The sequence below is a fragment of the Melanerpes formicivorus genome, unplaced genomic scaffold (assembly GCF_026170545.1).
Source record: "Melanerpes formicivorus ecotype bairdi unplaced genomic scaffold, bMelFor1.0.p_v2 SCAF_38, whole genome shotgun sequence".
Lineage (NCBI taxonomy): Eukaryota > Metazoa > Chordata > Aves > Piciformes > Picidae > Melanerpes > Melanerpes formicivorus.
Window position 1 is genome coordinate 2,694,367 of NW_027142390.1, and position 23,590 is coordinate 2,717,956.

The 23,590-nt window shown below is 47.2% G+C and overlaps 2 protein-coding genes across 5 annotated transcripts in view; one reads left to right on the forward strand and one right to left on the reverse strand.

Annotated features, from left to right (window-relative positions):
* MAPKAPK3 (MAPK activated protein kinase 3) overlaps positions 1-23,590 on the reverse strand; it is a 127,627-nt gene that overhangs the window by 47,780 nt on the left and 56,257 nt on the right. The window contains exons 1-2 of one of the 4 annotated variants that reach the window (XR_010989668.1): positions 1,892-2,177; positions 606-944 (exon numbers count right to left, since the gene is read on the reverse strand). The exons of 1 other annotated variant lie outside the window; for it this stretch is intronic. Coding sequence is in view for 2 of the 3 variants with exons in the window: in XM_068157836.1 (XP_068013937.1) it covers positions 606-830 (225 nt within the window). In the remaining variant the exon portion in view is untranslated. Of the gene's footprint in view, positions 1-605; positions 945-1,891; positions 2,178-23,590 lie in introns of those variants that run through there. 2 more of the 4 variants (XM_068157836.1, XM_068157835.1) reach the window with 2 other exon arrangements.
* Positions 7,511-16,682, forward strand: CISH (cytokine inducible SH2 containing protein). The gene is made up of 3 exons (XM_068157830.1): positions 7,511-8,411; positions 12,841-13,067; positions 13,574-16,682. Exons 1-3 carry the CDS (start codon positions 8,365-8,367, stop codon positions 14,074-14,076), a joined length of 777 nt encoding a protein of 258 aa, XP_068013931.1. The 5' UTR covers positions 7,511-8,364; the 3' UTR covers positions 14,077-16,682.

The window sequence follows — 23,590 nt, forward strand, 5'->3', positions numbered from 1 at the left end:
GTCAAGTTTAAAAGCTACTGAGCAAAAGGCAAGTAAGATTTATGTTACTTATCACCATAAATATCTACCAAACTTACTTGCCATACTGGTGTAATCAGTGCTTCCCCTGTAAACGGATCGCAAAAGTCAAGAGAAGAATAAGTGAGTAAACAACTAGAAATGCCCCTTAAGAAAAGTCTTCAAAGGGAGGAAATCCTGAAGACCAATGAATATTTCAATAGTTCCCAGTTTAGGCCTATTTCATTGCACAAGATCCAAAATAGTTTTCTTCCCAAGTATTGCATAACATGTTCATTCAAAAATCTATCAAGCTTTCTCACACAAGACACCAAGACACTGTTCCCTCCCCCGCCTTTTTGTCTCAAATATGAACATGAGAATTTTGCAGCTGATATTCTTCTGATACTCTCACACAGAATATGCTGGAAAAAGAATCAAGTTTGGACTATGATGTTGTAAGTCATAGCAAACATCTCCACGTATTCAAACTCTTCACAAAGCACTCTGTGAAATGTAACAGAACTGGAAGCATTTACAGGGCTCTGGAAGTGAACTCCGGCTTCCAAACCATAAATAAGGCAAAGAAAAATCAAAAGCCTGCATACCTTCAAAGCACATTTCTGGCCTGTCTCCTTGTTGAAACACTCCAGTACTTTGCCATTGATTCCTAACCCTAGCACCCGTTTGGAGAGTTTGTAGTCATCAGTAACTGCATGTTTTTTTATCTCCAGTTTGATGTGGGCCTCTCCCCCAGGCAAAGATTTCACACCGCTCTTGCTATCCACGTGACTCTCTGGCTGAGATTCCTGTTCACCTTCACTTTGTTCCATATCAAGGAAGTGTTGGAGATGACAGAGATACCCAACAGAGTATCCTCAGCAGAGTTCCTCTACTTAGGTGATCAAACCCAGTGTTTCAAACAATCCATCTGCTTGCCATGAGTCCTAAGTAAAAATGTAAACAAGTATTAGTATCTGATGTGAACTAAACGTTTTCCCACCTAACCACACTTCTCTCTTCCTTTTTCAAAAGGATGACCAGGCACTAGGTGCTCGCCTCAGGAAGACACATTGTTTAGCTTTACAGCCCGGTCACCCCAGCTCCAATACACACGGCTGTCAGTCTGCAGTTGCACATTGCTGCAACAAGTGCCTGCGCCGAGCTTGGACTAAAGCCTCACTCAACTAAGCTCCCTACAACAGAACTGAGCCTCAGCTTCAGGGAGCTTATAAACCTGCATCAACAACTTGTTGCCTCAACGTTTTATACAGAAAAGTCCTCGATGGTCCCCCTCCTGATCTTGATGCTCCAGGTCACACCAGAGAGCCACAAATACCTGGACTATATCCGAGAGGGACACTGTCTGGGCCGGCATCTGAGCGATGCTGGGCTAGCGCTTAGCAAATCCTCCCAGCCCGCGGAAAAAAGGGGCAAGTGCAGCACTGGGGACCATCAAACCACCCAACGACTCGGTTATAATGGGAGGTGCAACAGCGGGGCTCCCGAAGCCCAGGAGCTGCCCGACTCCACTGGGGACCAGGGCGCCTCAGGCCTCCCAAGAGCTCGGTCCCTGGGGACGTTCCGGTGCCAAGGCCTCCGAGCCCCGTGAACATGGCAGAGCTACGAGCAGCAGAAGCGCCGCGGGAAGGCTGAGGGCCGGGGCAGAGCTGCCGGGCCTTAGGCCTGCCCCGCTAGCTCCATGAGGAGCGGCGGCGAGGCGGCTCCCTCAGCCCCCGGCACCGCGAGGCAGAGGAGGGCGGGAAAACCTCGAGGCGGGAAAACGCTGGGGTGAAGTGAGGCGAGACAGGCCGCGCCGCGGTGACAGCGGCGGAAAACCACGGGGGTGGTGGCGAAGGGGCTCTACCGCCGGACCCCGCCGGAAGACGGTTACCTGCCTGTGACGGCGCGGCGCGGCCCCAGCCGAGGCTTCCCGGTGCGGAGTCCCGGAAGGCGGGGTCTGCCTGGGCCCGCCCCGGCGCCCTGGGCAGGTGCGCGCCGCCTCCACCCCCTCAGCGCTGAGACGGAGCTGCCTGCGGCGGGGCCCTGACCGACCGGACCCCCGGGGAACCTCACGATTCCCCCGGAGCCGGGCCGGGCCGGGCCGGGGGCCGCATGGGTTGACGCGAGGAGAGGAGCGGGAGGCTCCGGCTGGCGCTGCCTCATGGAGTAGGGAAGCAGGCAGCGGGTTCACCGGGAACGGGTTCCCCTGTTTAGGGCGGGTGTTTGTGAGGCACCGATCATGTTATTAATTTATTGCGGTAACCGGCCCCGCCGGAAGCAGAGCTGCGCCGTCGGCTTGTGCCGCAGCGCGCCCGCGCGGTGGCAGCGCCGGGGCGAGGCACAGCGCGGCGCGAGGCACAGCGCGGCGCGACCCCGCTCGGCCCTTCCCGCCCGCTCGCTTCGGGAAGGGTAACGGGACCGGCACGCTCCCTCTGAGCCCCGTTTATACAGTAAGGCTATTGCTACACAGCCAAACACTGAGACCAGAAATTCGACTGCATTTTCTGTGGCAGTCAGCAAGAGGGGCAACAGCATCCTTGCCACAGGTACGGGCTGGAGAGCTGGGAATCACTGCAGCCATCCCAAATTATGGTGAAACTTAGAAGCTTTGGAGACAACGTTGCCCTGACAGGGGTTTGAGGGTAGGCTGAGGCTCATCTTTGGATTACAATCTCTCCTTTCTTGGTTACTTGCCGAGAGCACTTCCACTTACTAACAAGAGGCTGTGGCAAGTCATCAGAGCCATCCCCACCTAGCACTCTGCTTCCAACCCATCACACTGCACTGCCCTGCCCTGCCTGATGTGAACCACAGAACTGGACACCCAAGATTGCCCAAAAGACTTGACAGGACAAGAGCAAGTGGCCTCAAGTTGTGCCAGGGAAGGTATAGGTTTGACATTAGGGGAAATTTCTTCCCCAAAAGGGTTGTCAAGGTCTGGAACAGGCTGGCCAGGGAAGCAGTAAAGTCCCCATCCCTGGAGGGATTTTAAAGCCATGTGGATTTAAACCACACGTAGATGTGGTGTGGAGGAACAAGGTTTAGTGGTGACCCAGCAGTGCTGGGGTAACGGTTGGACATGATGATCTTAAAGATCTTTCCCAACCTAACAATTCTGTGATTCTGTGACTGTGTACTGGGCAGACTGTGATCCTGCAGATGCTGTGCCTACCAAAATAGTGCATGCTGTTATTAACAGCCACCTTTTCTGCCAAATAAGCAGTCAGTATTTCTTTGAACTTTGCTGTGCACAGTCAGGATATTAAAAGTGATGGTTCCCACAGCAACTGTCGCTCATTGCTGGCGCACAGAGTGTGGTTATAGGGATGTGAAATGCTGAGTTTTTCCTACATGTGAAGATGAGTCATGCGTTGAAATGGAGCTGTACTTGTATCACTGGAAAGAGCTTAAAGTTCACATGCTTTACAAGTTAAAAATACATTTGTCATTTTACATAACAGAATGGCATCTGGAGTTCTAGTGGGTAGGAAAATAATTAAAAGGGCTAATGAGTCCTTTCTCCAAGGGATAAAAAGTAGTTCAAGTTAGCAGGATGCAGATCTGCAGTGTATCACCATGTGATGTGACGCTGCAGCTATTTTGCCTCAGGTTTCCCTCCCAGGCTTTCAGCAGTTCAGCTACTGAAGGGCCTTGATTCAGTTCACCTATTCTGGGCTAATCAAATCCCAGTGGAACACAGCTATTTCCAACCTTTCCTTCTCAAGTTTGGCTTCCAGTTTTCTTAGGCTTTGCATTACCTCCCACTGTGGCAATCTCAGGGACACAAATACTTAACTGTAATCTCCCAGGCTGCAAACCTTCAATAACACTGTTCTGTAGTCAGCAGCTTGCTCTTCTTTTCCTACCCATGGCTTCTGCCTGTAATTGCTGTTCTGTGTATCCTGGATGGTAATAGTAGTATAGTATCAGTCAGGGTTGGAAGGGACCACGAGGATCATCTAGTTCCAACCCCCCTGCCACGGGCAAGGACACCCCACACTTGATCAGGCTGGCCAGAGCCTCATCCAGCCTGGTCTTAAACACCTCTTCCCTTTACAACTGACAGCCATGGTCCTCTTCCCAGCTCACAGTCACTGGGGCCCAGATCCTTCAGAAAAACTTCTACATCTCTCAGCTCTCCTATGTATTTTAGAATTTAAGAAATATACTCACTCACACAGATTAGTAGCTCCCATTCCCAGCCTCACTTCTGATCTTCTTATGTAACTCTTGCCCAAAAGTCTATGGCTGACCACAGCAAGCAGAATTTAACAATGGCTAGCACATTAAAGCTAGCAGAAGGCACTTTTCTGGCCCTATTCTAGGAAATACTAAATGTTGCAAAAATCCCAAACACATGTCTGCTGAAGGGGTTGCTATTTTTTACAGAGTATGTCAGAAGCAAGGAATTTCATTAAGAAATTATGACTCCAACTACTACAAGGCTGAGTTTCTACCAAAAAAATAAAGCTCTGTGTGGAAAGGAGGACAGGTGAAGGAATAAGACAGGATTCTTCTGTGTGAAGTTAGTCGGTTCTGCATGTATCACTCTCACACAAAGAAGAATTCAACTGATAGGATAGAAACCACATCTTCCGAGTCACTGCTTGAAGTGGTATCTTGCTGAAAGCTGTGCTTCTCTGTGTTCACTATTTGGCATTGCCTGTGTTCCTAGCCAAGTTCACCATTTTACCAGCAACCAGTTTATAGGTTTAAAGAGGGCAAAGACCTTAAAAATGCAGTGTGAGTCATGGTTAATAAGGACTTACACCAACCCCCTGCTAATTTCACCCACCATAAACTCTGATAAAGTCTTTCCAGCACCAGCTCAAATATCAAATAACCTCACTGTACATAAGGATGGCCACAGCTGAGGAACAAAAAGCAAATATATTCCCCTGGGTTTTATGTTAATTTTTTGTCTTAGACCCCAGGCAAAACACAAATACCTTGTGCAGAAAATCTTTCAAGCCAGCAACAAAGACAGCATTTCTCAATGTCTAAAAGTCTTTGCAACAGAGGTTGTCACAAGTAACGAGGTGGCAATCTGATAGCGTAAGCAACAGCCAAAAGTATCCCATGCTCTTGTACTAAACTTCTAAATCTCTTCCACCAGCCATCTCTCCTGATTTAGCTTACCTGGTAGTTTTTATTCAGTGTTATGCTGACCATGCTGGGCAGCCCCAGAGCAGTCTGGCTTGGGTGCTGCCCCAGTGGAACGACTCTGCCACAGCGACTGCTATGGTGTCTCCTGTGGCTTGTGTACCTGCAGAGCCGTGTGGGGTACCCACTCAGAAGCTCCAACATGCAAATCCCAGCCTCTGCAATCCACCCACAGTTTATACAGAGCTGAGAACGTTCATTTGTGCAATATCCTTCTCTTAAGCTGCTTAAGGTTTTATAATTTCTCTGGCAAGCTCTGGGGGAGGTACAAGCACGCTGGGTCCAGGCACACATCCTGGAGTTAGCAGAGTTAATCATTTAACCCCAACACCTCTAACATCCTAAAAGCAAGCAAGAGAAGTGCCAGTGTACTCACCTTGGCTGCAGCTGGGGTCATCTCCCACAACAAATGCCAGTTTTAGATCTCTCTGGGAATTACATCTCACATGATCAAAAACTTAGACTGCTGAAACCAGCAGCTTCTCTTTGTGCTTGTAACAGGTCGAGCCACACCAGCATCCTTTGGAGACACAGATGGAGGCCATGCTGACAGCCCCACTGCAGATTATTGAGCTGCAGGACATTTTTCATTGAAAAGGCCATTTTTTATGTATTGATTGATGTTTGCTTTTTGAAGTATGTTTGTTTGTTAAACATCCAACACAGTGCTCTTACAGAATGAGAGCCCACTCTGGCAAAAGTTCTTTTATCCTCACAAAAATCTCTAACACTGTAAATTACACATTAATCCTGGGTTTACTAAAAAAACCCACAAACCAGTTTATTTCAAGAGAGAATTTAGTAGCTCAACTATAGGGGAGAATAATCAAAACAATAAGGCCCTAAAATCTCAACCGTGACTGATACTATGATACTATGAATCTTCCAATAAACTCTGGGGCAGGGGCCCTGTTTTTCTAAGACAGGCTGTTAACCCTGTGAGAGTTCCTGTTTTAGCCAGCACACAGTTTGGATCCTGATGCTATCATGGCTTAGATACCACAGACACCTGGTTTACACAGGGAACATGGCTGTTTCATAGAATCATAGAATGGTTTGGGCTGGAAAGGACCTTAAGGATCATCTAGTTCCAACCCCCTGCTGTGGGCAGGGACACCTTTCACTAGAGCAGGTTGCTCAAGGCCTTATCCAGCTTGGTCTTGAACACTTCCAGGGAGGGAGTAATACAGGCTAATTCTGCCTTTTCCACTGGGTATTTTCACTGCCTTTTTGTCACACCATTAGCAATTCAGTAACAGTGATATCTGGGATCAAAGACATTTCAGACTTTCAAATATCTCATTCCTTAACAATAGTGAAATATCTGAGATTGCTCACATCTGGAGAACTTGGAAAGCTGATGTTATGAAATGTTCTTTGAGGCATGGCATATTTTGGTGAACTGATACTTACCTGAATGCTACAGCCACCTGAGTTTATTTATATAAATAAACATCTTGAATATCTCTGCTATGAAGAAAGACTGAGAGACCTAGGGCTGTTTAGTCTTGAGAAAGCTGAGAGGAGAACTTATTCACATCTATACAAATCTGAGGGATGTGTGCCAAGATGAAAGTGCCAGTCTCTTTTTGGTGGTGCTTAGTAATAGGACAAGGAACGGTGGGTATAAGCCTGAACACAGGAAGATCAACCTCAATGTAAGCAGCAACTTCTTTACTATGAGGGTGATGGAGCATGGAACAGGCTGCCCGGCGGTGCTGTGGAGTCTCTATCTCTGGAGACTTTGGAAACCCACCTGGATGCTTTGCTGTGTGACCTGCCCTAGGTGAGCCTTTCTGGAAGGGGGGTTTGACTGGATGATCTCTAGACGTCCCTTCCAACCCCTAACGTTCTATGATTGTATGATACATGAAAACGATTGGCACAGAGGTCCCTGCTTTGACAGCAATGTCTGGTGGCAATCCATACTGGCTGTAATAAAGAAACGATCACCATCAGCTGAAAACACAGCGACTTGTTTTTCTGAAACACTGCGTCCCCCGAGAGACAGCCGTGTACTTTTCCTGGCTTTTTGAGAAATCCGCCCTCTGGGATGCATTACATAGATGTCAGCAGAGCGAAAAGCCTCTGCCCTGGCAGGTTGAAGCGAGGACACAGCTTTGTCTGATTTGGCTTCTTACGCTACTTGTTCTCTAAGTCTTCAGAAGATGGCGCTGTTGCGTTGAAGAAAGGACAGGTGCCGCGGCCTCTCCCGCGCATGCGGCAGGAGGGGGCGGCGGCGGCATCCTATTGGCTTGCGGCCTCAGGGCGTTTTACGCCTATTGGTAACCGAGAGTTCTCTGTCAGCTCCCATTGGCGGACGGGCTTACGGCGGCGGCGCCTATTGGCAGCGCCCTCCACGGCGGCCCCGCGTTCCTGGAAAGTTCTTGGAAATGGATGAAAGGCGGTTCCGCGAACGAGACCCCGCACGGCTGGCGAGTTCTTTCCCCTCCCTCCCCTCTCGGGAGGGCTTCGCGGCCGCTATGGGCATAGCTATTTATACCTCCTCTCTCGCTGGTTTTAGCCCCCCCCGCCGGGCCGCTGTCGGAAGAGTGATGTGAATACAATGCGATTCCAGGAATCCCTCACTTCCTGGAACAGATTAAAAGGGGCAAACAAAAGATTACTCAGTAGGGTGGTGGTTTCTTTTTTCTGCACGGAGCTTCATTAGTCGTAGAGGCAAGAGGAACGGCGGTCGGTGCTCTGCCGGCTCTATTCCCGCACGCCCCGCGGGCATTATTTATTAGCATCCATTGCGGAGAGCTCGGAATCTCTCTCTTTTTGTTTGGGTTTGGTTTGTGTTGTTTGGTTGTTTGTTGTTTTTTTTTTTCTAAAAGACTGAAGGAAGATCAGTTCCTCTTTAAATAGATGTCATTTCCCTTTGGTTATTTTTAAAACTATTTGTCGTCGCAGTGTGAAAAGCAGAAGCAGAAGACGTCCCTTCCAGAGGCACTGCAGGGCACACCTTTCTCTGGCCAAAGTTACTGAGCTGCCTGCAAAGAGTCTCTTGGATAGCCCCACTCGCCTGCTGGGCCACTTCCGATTCTGGAGCACGGCTCTGCTGGGCTTCTCCAGCTTCCTCTCGCCGTCATCCCCTACCGAGAGGCTGGAACTAGCTTGTCCCCTCTGGGAAGCGAGGGAAGGAGACGAGAAGAGACAAAGAGAAGAGGAGAAAGCGCTTCCCCCCTTCTTGAAGACTTAATGCTTTTCTCTTGGTCCAGGAGTGACATGATCCTCTGTGTTCAGGGGTAAGATGTTTTGCAGCCTTCATCACTAGTTATGGTTTGGTAATTCTAATTAGTAAGATCCTCTGGGGAAGTGTTTCGGCTCATTTGAGTTGCTGTGTGTGACTGTAATGGAATGGCAATGGCTCACGCTGGCTGAGTGCTGAGTTCTGTGTGTTTGCCTCTTGTGTCTGCTTTTTAGATTCTATGGCCAAAAATCATGGGACCATGAAGTATTCCTGATTTCCATGCTTTCTACTGATGAAAATCTAGGTGGTATTCCAGGTCTTTGGGGGAGTAAAAATGACTAGTGCCTCTGTGTGTGTTGTTCAGTGCCATGTGTGCAGCCTCAGCTGGAAATAAGCCCCAGTCTAGAGGTGTTCTTTAATGTCTCGGTGAAACAAGCTGCCTTCAGGGAGAACCTCCCCTGGAAACGTCCCTTCCGATGTTTTTATCTAAGTAAATCTTTATGCTGAACACTATTTCATTTTCCCCTTGCTTATTAGGATTAGATGTATGTACATGTATACAGACTTAGCCATACATGGCACTCTGGAGAATGAAAGCCGTGGGTGGCACATGTACGTTAACACCACCTTTGTTCAGTGGAAGGGGTAACAGCAAGTCTCTTCTCTGCCGTGTGGTGCCAGCATGTTGGCATTTCAGTATCCCTATGGTCAGCTCAGATCATCACTTTGAGTAAAGAGCTAGTCTGCAGGCATCATCCAGCATTTTTACCCAAGTTGCATATTTGGGAAGCGTCAGCATTCGTTTCAGCCTGAGCCATGCTGTCAGCATTCCCAGCTCTCCTGCGCACAGCAGATTTTCTTCAGGGCCAATGCTTTTGCCTTGGCTGCTTTGAAGGCTAAGGCGTGGGGATTTTTCTGCCATTTTCCCTTAAGATCTGTTCCACAGACAAGCAGAGCTCATGCTTACCAATACTTTCCTACTACTCAAGCGGGTTTGTTTTCACTCTCATTTTCAGACTGCTGCTGCAGTTCCTATAGCCATGGCCAAGGCAATTAATTTTTCAGCTTAGGCTTTGTGACATCCTTACCCAAAGCTGTTTTCCAGGGTTAAAATACTAAGAGCTACTGCTTCCCTTCACCTACTAAGAACTTGTTATGTGTAGATGGCTGTTTTTTAATGCCCATTTATTGTCAGTTTACATTATGCTCTAGGATTCCATACATCCTGGACTCCATACTCTCCCTCCTACTCAGGCCAAGCTGCCATGGGTGTCTTGGGATGGGGCTGATGGAAGGGAGAGCAGCTTGACACACCTTCTTCTACTAGTTGTACTGTTACAAAATTTACCTTATCAGCAGAGTAACTGCAAAGCTAACACTAACTGATACCAGACATATCTGATTCTCTCGAACTTTCTTGGCTTTCCAAGGCTTTTTGAAACACTAATTGCCAAAGCATAGGGAAGCTCATTCATTGTGTCTCTCAAGACTCCAAACATGCCAAATTTTATGTATTGGTTTTCTTCCTCATAGCAGTTGTTGTACTAGCACTTTACGCTGTTCAGTCCTGATCCTCCACCTGTCTCTCTTTCTTTCTTTCTTACAAACACCAATCATTTAACTTTGCCCCACTAAAAGGCTTTTTCATGTCAGCTGTCTTTTTCAGCATGTTCTTATTCCCAGCAAAACCTTCTTACCCCTCTTGCAAATGTGCTTGTATTGCAAGTGGGAGTTGCCATTAACAAACTGATTCCTCTGCTCTCCCTTTCCTGTTCTTGGAGCTGCTCTGTTTGGTCACAGCAACAGCTCTTCTTTCTTCAGCCTGTTAGGACACCAGGACTTCTAATCCCCCTTTCTTGAGAATTTCTAATCCCCCTCCTCTGTTCCATCATGCTTCTTTAAGGCTATAGTTGCACTAGGATTTTGTAGTGGGAGAGAGGTATGAGGCAGGTATACAGAAGGAAAATAGAGTATAAGCATGGCCCTGCCCTGGCTGTACTGGAAGACTCCATTGACTGCATGGGGGCTTCAAGTGGCAGAAAGTGTAAGGCAGCAGAGAACACACAGTGTGAAAGTTAATTGCAAGCACATGTGCTCTGCTTGAGAAAGACCCACAGTGGCTCTGTAAAAGAAACTTAGTGATAAAATCACAAAATTGGTCAAACTATGAATGGCTAGAGCCCTTGAAAGTAATAACTTTCTGCAGTGCACTGGGGGTACATTTCCCTGTGCAGCTTTGCTGTCTCTTGTTTCCCTTCCTTCCCAGCCTCTTAGCCAATTCCTAATCTCCTCTTCAAAGCAGGTATTAAGGGAAAAAATAAAAGTTCTATATGCCTGGGGAGTATCTGAGTTCTAGAGAGCAAGTGGGCAGCAAGCAGTGCAGGACTGATTTTCCTTCATGTTGATCACAGTCATTTTCAGCTCAGTGAACAGTCCATATAAGAATGTACCTAAGAGAGAATGCTCTGCCAGCAGTCCTGCCTGACACCCTCTTTGCACAGCATGAACTGGTATGTTAGGTTCAGAACATGGAAGGATCTGGTTTGTAGTCATCTTTGCTCAAAAAGGTGGAAAATGGAGAATCAGGAATCTCCTTTCCCCCAAAGCAGGTAGCTAGACATTTGTGAAGACCATGACATTAAAAGGGAGACAACCAAACGCTTCGAAAATGCAGCCCTCAACAGCTACAAATGTAGCTCAGGTGACACTTACATGAAAACTCTTAAGGTTTCCCAGCAGATATTTCCAGGTCTAAAGGTAGATTCAGATTCCCTGTTCTGTGGAAGCCATTGCAAACACAGTCCTTGTGATCAAGAGTGCCTGGTGAGAATAAGGGCCAGCCAGGTCTGGCTTGCCACCCATTAACAGAAATGGAGAAATGAGGCTCCAATGCCACGAATGCCAAGTAGGTATCACACACACACAGAGTATCACACAGTATCACCAAGGTTGGAAGAGACCTCAAAGATCATCAAGTCCAACCTGTCACCACAGAGCTCATGACTAGACCATGGCACCCTGCCTCTGAAATGTGACTTGCCATATGGAAGAGGAATAACGTTCTTTTCTAAATCCCAAGCGCAGGTTGCTGTGCATTGTGTGGGTGCAAGTGTCTCTCTGTACATTCAGGTTTACCTGTGGCTTCACAAACCTTACTCCAAACCTCCATGGTTTTATTAGAAATGCAGAGTCATGGAACTGATTGTGCCTCTCACTCATAAATCATTTTCAGGTTCTCTCTAAGCTGCTTTTGCCTCCTCTTTCTCCCTGTCCTATACCTGAGCCCCCTGAGAAGGTGGAGTGCAGCTGTGATCAGGTGCAGATCAGTTTACAACACACTTTCTACGTACCTCAACTGTCACTGTTCACATAAAGCACAGAGAAGGAGGAAGATTAGAAGGGAAATTCTGATGACCTCAGAGTCTCCTTCCACTTCTCTCTTCAGTGATGTGGGAGGAGGTAGCTGCTACTTTTGCACCATCAGCCTGAGTGGTGCTCTGACAGTCTCATGTGGAGGACTGTGCTGTGTTTTTCAGGAAACTCAGCCATCTTTTCTGTTAAGTGTCTGAAAGAATGGCTCAGGCAAGAGAGTGCCAGGGTGGGGTGGGTACGGCACAGGACATACAGCAGTGCAGGGCACACAAATGTTTTTCTGCTCAGGAGCTTGCCTGGGGATGAGGTCTCCCCTGGCCCCCAACATCCATCCTGCCCTGGAGCTCTGCCTTCCTTTGGGAACCTACTGTGCGTCAGAGAAGGAGCACCCCATCAGAGCTCCCAGCTTTGCTTAGATGCTGAATGGCTACATGAAGTCTCTCTTTAGGACACAGAAGGATTAACCTTCAGAGCAGCCCAGCCATGGCAGACCCTCCTGCTGTGTAATCTGGCAGGGATTACAGTCACATCGAGATCTCCCTTGTGCTGTTGGACAGCAGAGTTTGTGTAGTGCACAGGCTTGGCTGAAACAGGAATTTCCATTATTCCACTAAGAGATCAGCTTACTCTGAGGTCTAACAGACACATTTAGGGTCGGGTCAACCTTGAGCAGAAAGTGGGTAGGACAAAACCTAAGCTATTTCCAATTCTGTGTCTAATTATACTGCATGAATAACAAACCCACTGGCAGAAAAAGAAATGCTCTGACATTGTAATGATGTAAGTGAAGCTATAGTGCTGCTATGAACCTTATTGCCTCTGAAACTACATATTAGGAGGCAACATCTAAACCCATCAGATTTCAAAACAACCTAAACTGCAAGACAGACTTCTTACAAGGCAAAAGAGTCCAATGCTCTCTTCTTGTTTCTAAGGGCTCATCTTCAGCCCTGTAATTCCACACCCTCCCTTCTCTCTCCCTGTTTGAAACAAGCACATTAAGGATCTGTTTAGAAAGCATGACATATTGCAGTACAATGTATCATGCACTGAACAGACACCACAATCTATTTCAAGGCAAGGAAAATAGCAGACTATGTCCTTCATTTCAGACCTCATCCTTTGCTGGCAGAGGAAAAGCTCAGGAGACTGTCACCCAGGGGCATTGAGGTGGAGCTGTCGGAGCCAATCATGCAGCCCCTCCCAGTTATGGCCTTCCAGGAGGAGTCTGCACCTGCCTTTGCAGCACCAGTTGCAGACAGCAACCCACCTCAGACACGAGACCCCGAAGAAGACCTTCTCTGCATTGCAAAAACCTTCTCCTATCTGCGAGAATCCGGTAAGGCTCAGCTCACAAAGGCATGGGGACAGAAGGCTACAGGGAGCAGGGAATCAACTCTGCAATCTGAACTCCAGGAAGAATCTCCTGATCCCACTTCAGATGGGAACCTGATTCTGTCCCAGCCATGGCTGACTCTTATGGATACAGCAAGTGTATTTTCAGTCTCTACAACTATGCATCATGAAGTTCTTTACTACTAGTGTAAGCAAAAGCTTTGCCTTTTATGACTTAAGAGAAAGGATTGCAAACTGCCCCCCTTTCTCTGTAAACTGCAGTAGGTGCAAAAGTAGTCATCCTCATCAGAAGCCCCAGCAGAACAATGACAAGCACAGGTAGGAAACTCTTAGAATTTGGCACAGGCTTAATTTTTGAAGGTCTTACTAAGTCTGGGGCTGGTTCTTCCCAAGCCCTGAACTCAGTAGGCTCCAGGGTCTCCCTAAACATACCACCAGTCCTTTAATATGTTCTTCCCCTAACAAGTTCTCTCTGGGATACTTTTCCAGGTTGGTACTGGGGATCTATCACTGCCAGTGAGGCCAAGCAGCATCTCCAAAAGATGCCTGAGGGCACCTTCCTGGTACGAGACAGCACCCACCCCAGCTACCTGTTCACACTCTCTGTCAAGACAAATCGAGGTCCCACCAACGTGCGCATCGAGTACACCGACGGCAAGTTCCGGCTCGACTCAAACTACCTGTCCAAGCCTCGCATCCTGGCCTTCCCTGACGTGGTCAGCCTCATCCAGCATTACGTCACGTCCTGCACAACAGAGAGCAAGAACGAGGCTCCGTACCCGCCTCCATCTCCTCTACCTCCCATGCAAAAAGAGATGGCAGCAGCTGCAGTGCACTTGAAACTCATCCGGCCGCTGGGCCACAAGGACAACATCCCCAGCCTGCAGCACCTGTGCCGGCTACGGATTAACAAGTCCACAGCCGAGGTGGACCAGCTCCCTCTGCCCAGGCGGATGGGGGACTATTTGAAGCAATACCCTTTCCAGCTCTGAAGCACGACCATCATACCTCAGGCATGACAGGGACAGAAGCAAGTGAACTTTGTGTCCTTGTCCCACTAAAGCACGGCATTGGGTGGGCGCAGTAAGGACCTGATTATCAGAAGAGACTGCATCCATCTTTCCTCTCCCCTTCTCTCCACATCCATTCCAGCCAGGGAGGAGTTGGTTGTTTCAGTGAACAATGGGACACAATCTGAGCTCTGGACCTCAGGCCACACTGACAGTGGCTGTGAGAAAGTGCTGTAGGCATGTGCACACTACTTGAATTTCAGAGCTGCTGTGACACCAGAAATGTTAACATTGTTATTTTTGCTATTTATTTCCATGGCAGTTTCTCTCCTCATGGTATTTTAAAAGCACCTTTTACTTTATTGGGTTTTGTTTCTTTTTCTTTTGTGGAATTAGAGATAGAATAAAGGCTCCCAGCCAACTGGCAGCCAAAAAAACTGTGGGAATTTGGATTCACATCCATATAGCCCCTGCTGGAGCCTATCCCTGGAACAGGTCACAGGAGTCCACATCCAAAGCTCCCCCAGACTTTTGGGCTATGTGGATGGAACTCAGATGACTGTATCTAGACCCACCTCTACAGAGGTAAAGAGTTTGTTTTTCTTCCTTAGGTACAGGGAGCTGAGTATCATAACCTCAAAGCACACTGGTAGCTGCTTATGCATCTCTCAGAGATGCACGCTGCATCATAGGCTGTGGACAGAAGACTTCTGAGAAAGTCCTTCTGCCTTAAAAGCTCCAAGCAGAGATTCTAGGTATTAAGCTTGGGCCAGGGAACACTCATCCCATTGTTTTTTTAACTCCTTCCACATCTCCAAAGGAAGTCTGTGACAAAACATTTTGAAACAAGTAATAAGAAACTAAACTTCATTTGCAGGCAGAGGGATTTGGTTTTGGAGCACTCTGCGTTTGGCCTGTGGTTTGAATGCTGTTCCCTGACACTGCTCTTGTCTGGTGAGATGTGGGGCAGTAACAGGGTCCTCTTAACCAGGGGTTGAGAGACAGCTCTGCTGAGCTGCACGGAAGATGCACACAGCTTCAGGATATTTATTTATTTATTTCAGGGGGTGGGTGGGTAACAAGTTAGAAGCACCTCAGTAGAAAGAGCTGTCCTTCCTCTGCTAACACAATGCCAACCTGCCAGTTGCTCTGCTTCTGCCAGCATTACACACAAGCCCTGTGGCTTCAATCAGAGCCAGGCTTCTAGAACACACTGGAAACCACAATTCAACTTTTCTGTTTGCCAAGGTCCAGACCTCTCCTCTCCCTTTCTCTGACTTGCAAGTTTGTTAACCTCAGTTAGGGTTTTGGGGTTTTGTTGCTCTGGGTCTATTTCTCACACCCCATCCTTCTCATGTCCCTGCAAATGAAGCACAATGGCTCTCCCTTGCTCTTTTGCAGATGAAAGGGACAGGTCCTACCCAAAACCAAGCACAGATGAAATTGCCCCTTCCTCTTCATTTGCATAATCCCATCACCTTCTCAGCCTGTAGGAGCCAGTCCACACTACAATGATAGTGGAGAAGGGAGCAGACAGGTCTAGAGAAATCCTTTGGCTCCTTTTGTCCCTAAGACTCCAAAATTTCATCAAGCATGAACCAACTTGAAGGATTGCTCATTCATCCCTTCCTGGGACTGTCTCTATAAGGCTCTGTAAATTAGAAGAGGTAAGTCCCAGCTCTACCTAAGGGTTGAGACAGGAAGTGGAAAAGGATGGGATGGTGACACAGGTGACAAGCTCCAAAACTGGGTGGAATTTCTGTCACTTCACTTAAAGCTGCCCAATAGGACAAGATAACCTCATGTGCTTAGTCGGTGTCCTTTCCCCACCTGGCCTCCACATTTATACAAATTTGTGCTCCTGCAAGCTTTGTTTTTGATACTTTGATGATTTGACAGTGTGCATGTGTGATGTCAGGCTTGCTTTTTATTGTATCTTCCCCCTTGCCCCATATGGCAGCAACTGGAGGAAGGTATTGAATGAAAACGTAGAAGGCAAAACAAAAACCATATTTTGTTTTTCCTAATTCTATAAACCACTGAAAAGGCTTCCTTTTATCCAAACACCTCTCTGCCTGAGGACACTGGGAACAAGGAAACCACAGCTCTTCAAGGAGCAGCAGTGATCTCAGGAAGCCCACATGGCTCAGCCACAGGCTTGGCATCTACAGCATGTGAAAAAGCAGCTTGAGAAATGTACAGTGGGAAAGGGGCAAGTTGTTCAGCTCCCTGAAACTGGCCTCCTGCTTGATCTTTGCTCTGTTGGGGGTAATGAGGAAATGAAGCTTACAGTTTAGACCTCATTGCCCCAGGAAAGCCCAGCTAAAACAGCAGAAGCATGCAAGGAGAACGAATGCTTGGTGAACCCCCAGCAGGATGATGCCGAGGCTAAGCTCTGAAGGCTGGAAGCTCCCGTGGGCAGGGACCATCTCTTATCTGTTCAGCATCTAGCCCAATAGGTTTTCTAGGTGCTACTGCAATACAACCAATAAACAATACAGTTACTCCAAAGAGTCTGTTTCTTCTATCTTGAGACAGTTTGTTAAAAAGCATTTGACTTGGATTTTAAATAAACATTTTAAATATCATTTCAAGTCTTTGGTAAAATTCAAATGGAAAAATCCATTTCCTAGTCACAGGAAGACTCCCCAGGAAGACCAGGCAAACTCTTGACTCTTTTTTCAAACATGAACACCTTAAAGAACTATAAAAGCCCTTCAAACACAGAGAGGGGGTCTGCCCTGTGGTGTGAGAGGGAGACAGAGGACACCCCTTCTGTCCTGCCTCTGTGAAATGCAAGGAATAGTGATAGAATCACAAAACATTAGGGGTTAGAAGGGATGTCTAGAGATCATCTAGTCCAACCCCCCCCTGCCAAAGCAGAGTCACCTAGGGCAGGCCACAGAGGAACACATCCAGACTGGTCTTCAAAGTCTCCAGAGAAGGAGACTCCACAAGCTCTCTGGGCAGCCTGGTCCAGGACTCCATCACCTTCACAGTAAAGAATCTTCCTCTCATGTTGAGGTGGAACCTCCTGTGTTCTAGCTTGTACCTGCTGTTTCACAGCACCACTGAAGAGAGACCTTCACCATCTTGACACCCAGCCCTCAGATATTTTTAGACATTATTAAGATCCCCTCTCAGCCTTCTCAAGACTGAACAGCCCCAGTTCTCTCAGTCTTCCTTCATAGGAGAGACATTCAAGTCCCTTAATAGTCCTTGTAGCTCTCCACTGGACTTTCTCCAGTAGATCCCTGTCTCTCTTCAATTGTGAATACACAGAAGCAACTCCACTACTGGCACATGATTCCACTGTGGCCTCTTTGCACTCACTTGCTAGGAGAAATGCTCATGCCATAGTCTCCCCATCCTGCCCAAAGCAAGGTACAGCATGCTCTCAGCCACTGGAACAGTAAAATAACCTCAGAGTAAGACAGAAGTTCAACTAGTTCCCCTCCATCATTCCTCTTGAATCCCCTGGCTTCAAAGTTCAAAATACAGTCTCAAGGTATTCCTAAAGCACACCCTGTCCTTTCTGTGCCAGTCCTGGGGCTGCATTCACAAGCAAACATTGTTGCCACAACCTCACTGACCCGAGTTCATGGGTAGATTTGTTTCATACCAACCAGGAATCGTTGGCAATTGAATAACCTGCTCAAATTTGAGCAGTTTGAACAACAACAAACCAGAAATACAATTCAGACAGCTCTTGGGTTTATGGGAAAGGCTGAAAGTGAGCTGGGTGGGCTAGAAATAAAGCAGTGGACAAATGAAAAGGAAAGGGAAGATATTCTGCATCCACCTTTAAAAGGGAATTTTGAAACCCCAGGAAAACACTGCAAAGGAAGGTCCAGCAGTTCTGATGCATTATTAAGTAATCCCTTAATCTCTTAGCTGGGCTAAGCTCTTCCCCCAAGTATCATCACAAAACCCTGCAGCTCATTTTCCACAGGCTGATTGGCACTGAATTTCTATGCAGAGTGAACTGAGTTTCACAACCCAGTTCCATGTTGCTGAAAGGAGGAACATCTGTGGAAATGCAGACTGACCTTCATCATCACTGCAGTACAACTGCAACACCTCTCCCAGAGACACCTGTACAGTTTGCTGAGCCAGCACAGGACAGTGTGCTTGCATGCTCTCTTGCTTTGCACTTTCTGACTACAGAGGGACATGTGGATGTGGAGCCCTCACTGAAAGTCTGAAAAGCCGGCTGGTAAGATAGGGAATAGAAATCCCTGTCTCTGATGAAAACCATGCTGCCATGGCTCACTGCCACAGCAAAAATACCCTGCACCTATGGTACCATTTTGTGTCTTAAACAATCAGCCTTCTGGAACTGCAACACGTGCAAGGGAAGCTTCTCCTGTTTACATGCATGTTCCCCTCAGACTTACTGAAACCTTTCTCCTTTCCCCAGGTGCCCTCAAGAGCACAACTTCCCTCAGCCCAGGCCAGAAGAACCAGCACAAAATCAAGCAAATCAGCAGAGTGCATTTAACTCTCTTATGACAGACACAGTCAGGTTTTTCAAGCAATCAACCCATTACACAGAATCTCTTCTCCAAACTCCCTGGGCAGTCCTATCTGCTATCTAGGAAATGAAGAAAATTGAAATCAAAATTAACTGGGCAGTGTATGGATGGCTCTTCTGCTCTGCTGAATCACATTCTCATGTTCCAATCTGTCAGAAGCTAATTGTCACAGTCCTGTTCCCTCTGTAATGACAGCTGAAATACACACAATCCTCACAGAAGCACACTATCCTTTTCCCCACCTGTGAATTTATCAGCAGTCCAAAGGCCTAGAGCATGGGATAGTGCAATACCCAGTAAAGATGTGCCAGAGCAACTCTGGATGCCAAGTGACATCTTCCAAGTCAGTTTTTAGCTGCACTATCACATCTATGTCTCATTTTCAGCAAGCTCCATCTGTCATTCACAGGAGAAAAGGAGAGAAATAAAAAAACAGCCCTAGCACTAGACAGTGAAACACAGGAGCCAAGGGTAGAAATGACAGATTATCCAAAGAGAGATTCTCTGCCCATGGGCAGATCCAAGGGCAGACCCTTTTGTCTTCTTCTGTTCATGGTAACCTAGCACTGAATTTTTATGAATACCAGGGAACCCAGTCCTGCCACTATTGCCCAACAGCCTGATAGCAAAATGGTTATGCAGTTGCTAAGTGTGTTGATAACAGGTTCAGGCTCAGACTGATTTCTTTTCAGACATGTCTGTTTTCTGCCCACACCCAGTCCTGCCTATTTGTAATTGTTTATGATCATGAGTGCCAGAGAACAGGAACATGTGGAGCTATGGTTTTATCTGCAGGCTAATCCTGCCTCATGTGAACCCCATTTTGATCTTCCACTTAGGCTCCCTGAAAACACCAGGATCATGTGGCTTCTGCTACACACTGCACAAACAAGCAAAGCAAGTGGCCCTTGGGAGCAGGCAGAGCACTGCAATCTCAGCCAGACTTCCAGCCTCACCTCTGCTATGCGTCCAAAATCAAGCCTGCAGAAAAATAACCACGCAGGCCCAGGAATAAAATTAGATTGGAGCCTTCCAGCGTTCACATCACAGCAGCTGGTGAGTGTACTGGAGTCTGGAAGAGTATGCTTGTGTAAAAAGTAATAATATTTTTAATTTGGACCCAAAAAAATTATCACAGAATGGTAGGGACCTCTGGAAATCATCTTGTCCAGCCCCTTGCCAAAGCAGGATCACCTAAGGCAGGTCACACAGGAATGCATCCAGACAGGGCCTGAAACTCTCCAGAGAAAGAGACTCCACCAGCTCTCTGGGCAGCCTGCTTCAGTGCTCTGGCACCCTCACAGTAAAGAAGTTTTTCCTCAGGTTGAGGTAGAAATAATTATAGTGTTCAGAGAAAAAGTCTACTGGTAGGCAAAAGGTAGACCAGAAGAAGGAAAATCATTTTAATGGCTTCACAGTTAGCTTGGACATTAAACTTCAAAAGGAAACTATGAAAAGTAAAACACAAACTGGGGTTTATATAATAACACAACAAGTTAAATGAACATAGTAATTTAGAGGGCTTTGCAGGCTGGGAGTGGGGAGAGAATACAGCAAAGCTTCAGACCTTTAGCTAATAGAATGGGTTGTCCAGGGAGGTGGTTGAGGCCCCATCCCCATAGGTGTTTAAGCCCAGGCTGGACGAGGCTCTGGCCAGCCTGATCTAGTGTGGGGTGTCCCTGCCCATGGCAGGGGGGTTGGAACTAGATGATCCTTGTGGTCCCTTCCAAGCCTGACTGATACTATGATAATGTTCATTAAAGATGAGACATGACAAAATGGATGGGATTAGTCCTTGCAGTTTCCTTCTATTCAGCTGTGGTCAAGGCTCAGGAGAGAGAGCTGGGCTAGATGGCCCCCAGGTCAGTTCCACATAGAGCTGGCCTTGCATTCTTGCAAAGGCATCACTTGAATAATTTAACTGGAGGAACAACCACACTCCAGAAAAAGCAGCCTGCCCCACGCAGATGAAAGTGTGCAGCCAGAACTGCTCCCCATCTGACATGATACCAGCCTAGGCTTGCAGAAAAGGGCCTTCCTCTTGCCAACAGGAACTACTCTCACTCTTCTGGCTCCTCTTTCTCAGACCTTAGTGGCGAGGGTTTTCTCCTGAACACCATTACTTCCTGCAGGCAGTGAACTCCACTTTGCAGCAGCTTAGATCTGAGTTGCAAAAATTAATATCATATCAGGTTTTGGAATAAAAGCTCTTCAGGGAGCACTATGCATAGGCAGAAAGGACATTTGCTCCATTTAAACCTCATGCAACTACAGTGACAATAAGAACTTCAAACAATGCTGGCTACTGCAGCATTAGATTGTCCAAGCTTACGTGAGAGACTTGGTGTTTCTCAAAATCCTATAATACGAATATGCCAGAGGGAAGGACAAAGAAAGAGCTGCTCAACCAAAAATCAGTGTCAGAGCTTAGCCAGGACTCGAGCTTCTTGACTCCAGCCTGGCACTGGGCATACATCCATCTTGTGAATTCCCTGCTCTAGAAGATAGATACTCTGCAACTCTTCCAACTGCAGCTGTCAGACAAGTGTTGCTTGTACCAAAACAGCCCTGCCTGTGCAACCTGTGAAACAAAAGGGGCTAAATCCAGCTTTGTTTCCCACTGAGTGTGATGGAAATTCATTTACTTCAGGGCTGAACTTTGCAAACTTAGCATTCCTAGCTTTACAGGCAAAGATTTTATCCCTGGTGTAATCCAGACATTAACTTGTCCTTGGAAGGAAACTGCAACACCAAAGGGCAAATTATGGAACACAAGTAAAACCTTCCCTCACACGCAGCCCCACCAGCATGCACAACCCCTAGCCTGGACATTTCTCTCTTAGAAGCAAAAGGAAAGCCTGTTGTGCATTGTACAGTTAAGTTCTGGCTTTGCTTGAATTCCCCTAGGAAGATGCCAGTCAGAACATTTGCAATGCCACTTTGGAATGTAAACCTTAGTCTGTGGAAACCTGAGCAGAGAAACCTGGACTGATCTCGGAAGGCTCATTTCATGTTGGCTAAGACAGAGCTTTCAGTGGTGACAGCTTCTGAAAAAACACCAGACTTGGGTTATCTTTGTGACAAAGGGACAGCCAGACCCAGTGCTGAGCTCCTGGGATGCCCATCCCATCCAACTGCCTCTTGCTGCTTGTTGTTTATAGGCTCACTCACAGTGCAGACTGGAAGAGAGACTGAATAGCTGCTGACAGAGACTGCGTTGTCTTTAATGTCAGGACGATCTCTTCCCTAGAACAGCACTATGGTTTCAAATCTGCTTTACAGAAGGCAGAGCTGTGTTCATACTCGTCAGGAGTTACCCAACTTGGCAGCAAGTCTTCCCATCATGCAAGTGTCATCGTAGTCATTGCCAAACTCTGCAGAGGCAGAGTTCAAAACACTACCTCCAAGCCTGTAAATAGGCTGAAGAGACACGTTGCACAGTGCACAGGCTGTGTGTTTGCACCTGCCAGAGAGCATTAAGTAGCAATAAAAGGTGTTACAGGTAACATGGAAATCTGAGAAAGCCTAAAACATGACCTAATAAGTTTTCCAGGGAACTCTTTGGGAACATCTCTGTAGCTGTTTTTTGAACAGCTCTTCCCACTCCTTCAGGGCCTTGGCTTTGGAATACTCCTTACATTTTTTTAAGACTTCTTGCAATTCACCCCTCTTTATTTACCTTCCCTCCAGTCCTGAGCTATGAAAGTCATCTTGACTGAGAGATGCTGGGCAGCATTTTGGAAAGAACACAAAGGAAATAGCCCTGCAGAACTGCTGCAGTGGGGAGGATCAGCTGGGGACTGAACAGTCCCCTGTGGGGCCAACAGGGGCTCTCAATTTATGCTTTTTATCCAAGAGGAGTCTGAAAGCTTCCCTATGTAAGCAAAACCTCTTCTTGCTGATCAAATCCTCAGGAGTGAGGAGTGGGGTTACTGTGACCTGCCACGCTGCTGACTCAGGGTACTCACAAGCAGCAGTTCCAAGCCAGAATGTGCAAATGTTAACAACCTCAGTGCTGCAGGATGCCAAGAGTGAGCTGGGAGGAAGAGTGTGGTCATCAGGGTTGTGGGGAAACACTTGGCTGATTCTTCTACGAAGTGAATATCTGCACTTTCCACTTTCAGAGCAGACCACTCAGGTGACAAACCAGACTGCTATACTGTGACTACAGCTGCCTGTTACTTGATCCAGTCCAGCCCCCTCCAACCACACTATTTTCCATCTGACACACTCACGCACCCCCAGGTTGCAGATATCCACCTGGCTTAGCTCTGGGTCAGGGGAAGAATTTCCCTGTGCCTTGCCAATCCCTGTATCAGGCAGGGAGGAGGCCAGATCTGCACACTCTCCAGTATGTGGGTCCCTCTTGCTCAGATGTGCTGTGTGAGGAAGGCACCTGAAGGTCATTATTTTTTATATCCTTTAGTTCTCTACTGCCTGGCTGTATAAGAGCCTGAAAAACCTGAAGACATGAGCCTTTATGACACAAAACAGTATGAATCAGCTCAAAACAAATTCATGTTGGTGTCAAGCCACAGCATGACCCAGAGCTGTGCAGCAAGTGAGAAGATCTTATGCTAGCCTCTGTTGTTTCCTAACACAGAGGTGTATTAGCAGTCATGGTTTTGAAGGAAGGACCCATCACAGCTACTGGAAGGGGATGGGAAGAGAGGTGAGCTCAGAAAGAGACATTCCCCTGTATAACACAATCAGATAACCTCTGCCACACATTATCAATCCAGTCCTGCTTGACTAAGAGATACAAATATATTACCTTGCTTATGCTTCTAACCTCCTTGGCAGGAGGCAACAAGCAGGATTTTGTATGTTAATTTTGCAGTTCATTTTGTCATTTCCTTTTGGTCCTTTGTCTCAGCTTTTCTTAGAGGAAGTGGCTGATGGAAGAGCCTGTCTAAGAGCTTCTTAAACCGAGGACAATCCTTGTCCTGGGAGCCAAAATA

Bases quoted from the DNA above. Each gene is read 5' to 3' on its own strand.
- CISH (XM_068157830.1), top strand. From the start codon at position 8,365: ATGCTTTTCTCTTGGTCCAGGAGTGACATGATCCTCTGTGTTCAGGG. The intron at 8,412-12,840 runs GTAAGATGTTTT...CCTTCATTTCAG, and splicing joins ATGATCCTCTGTGTTCAGGG to ACCTCATCCTTTGCTGGCAG. The intron at 13,068-13,573 runs GTAAGGCTCAGC...ATACTTTTCCAG, and splicing joins CTCCTATCTGCGAGAATCCG to GTTGGTACTGGGGATCTATC.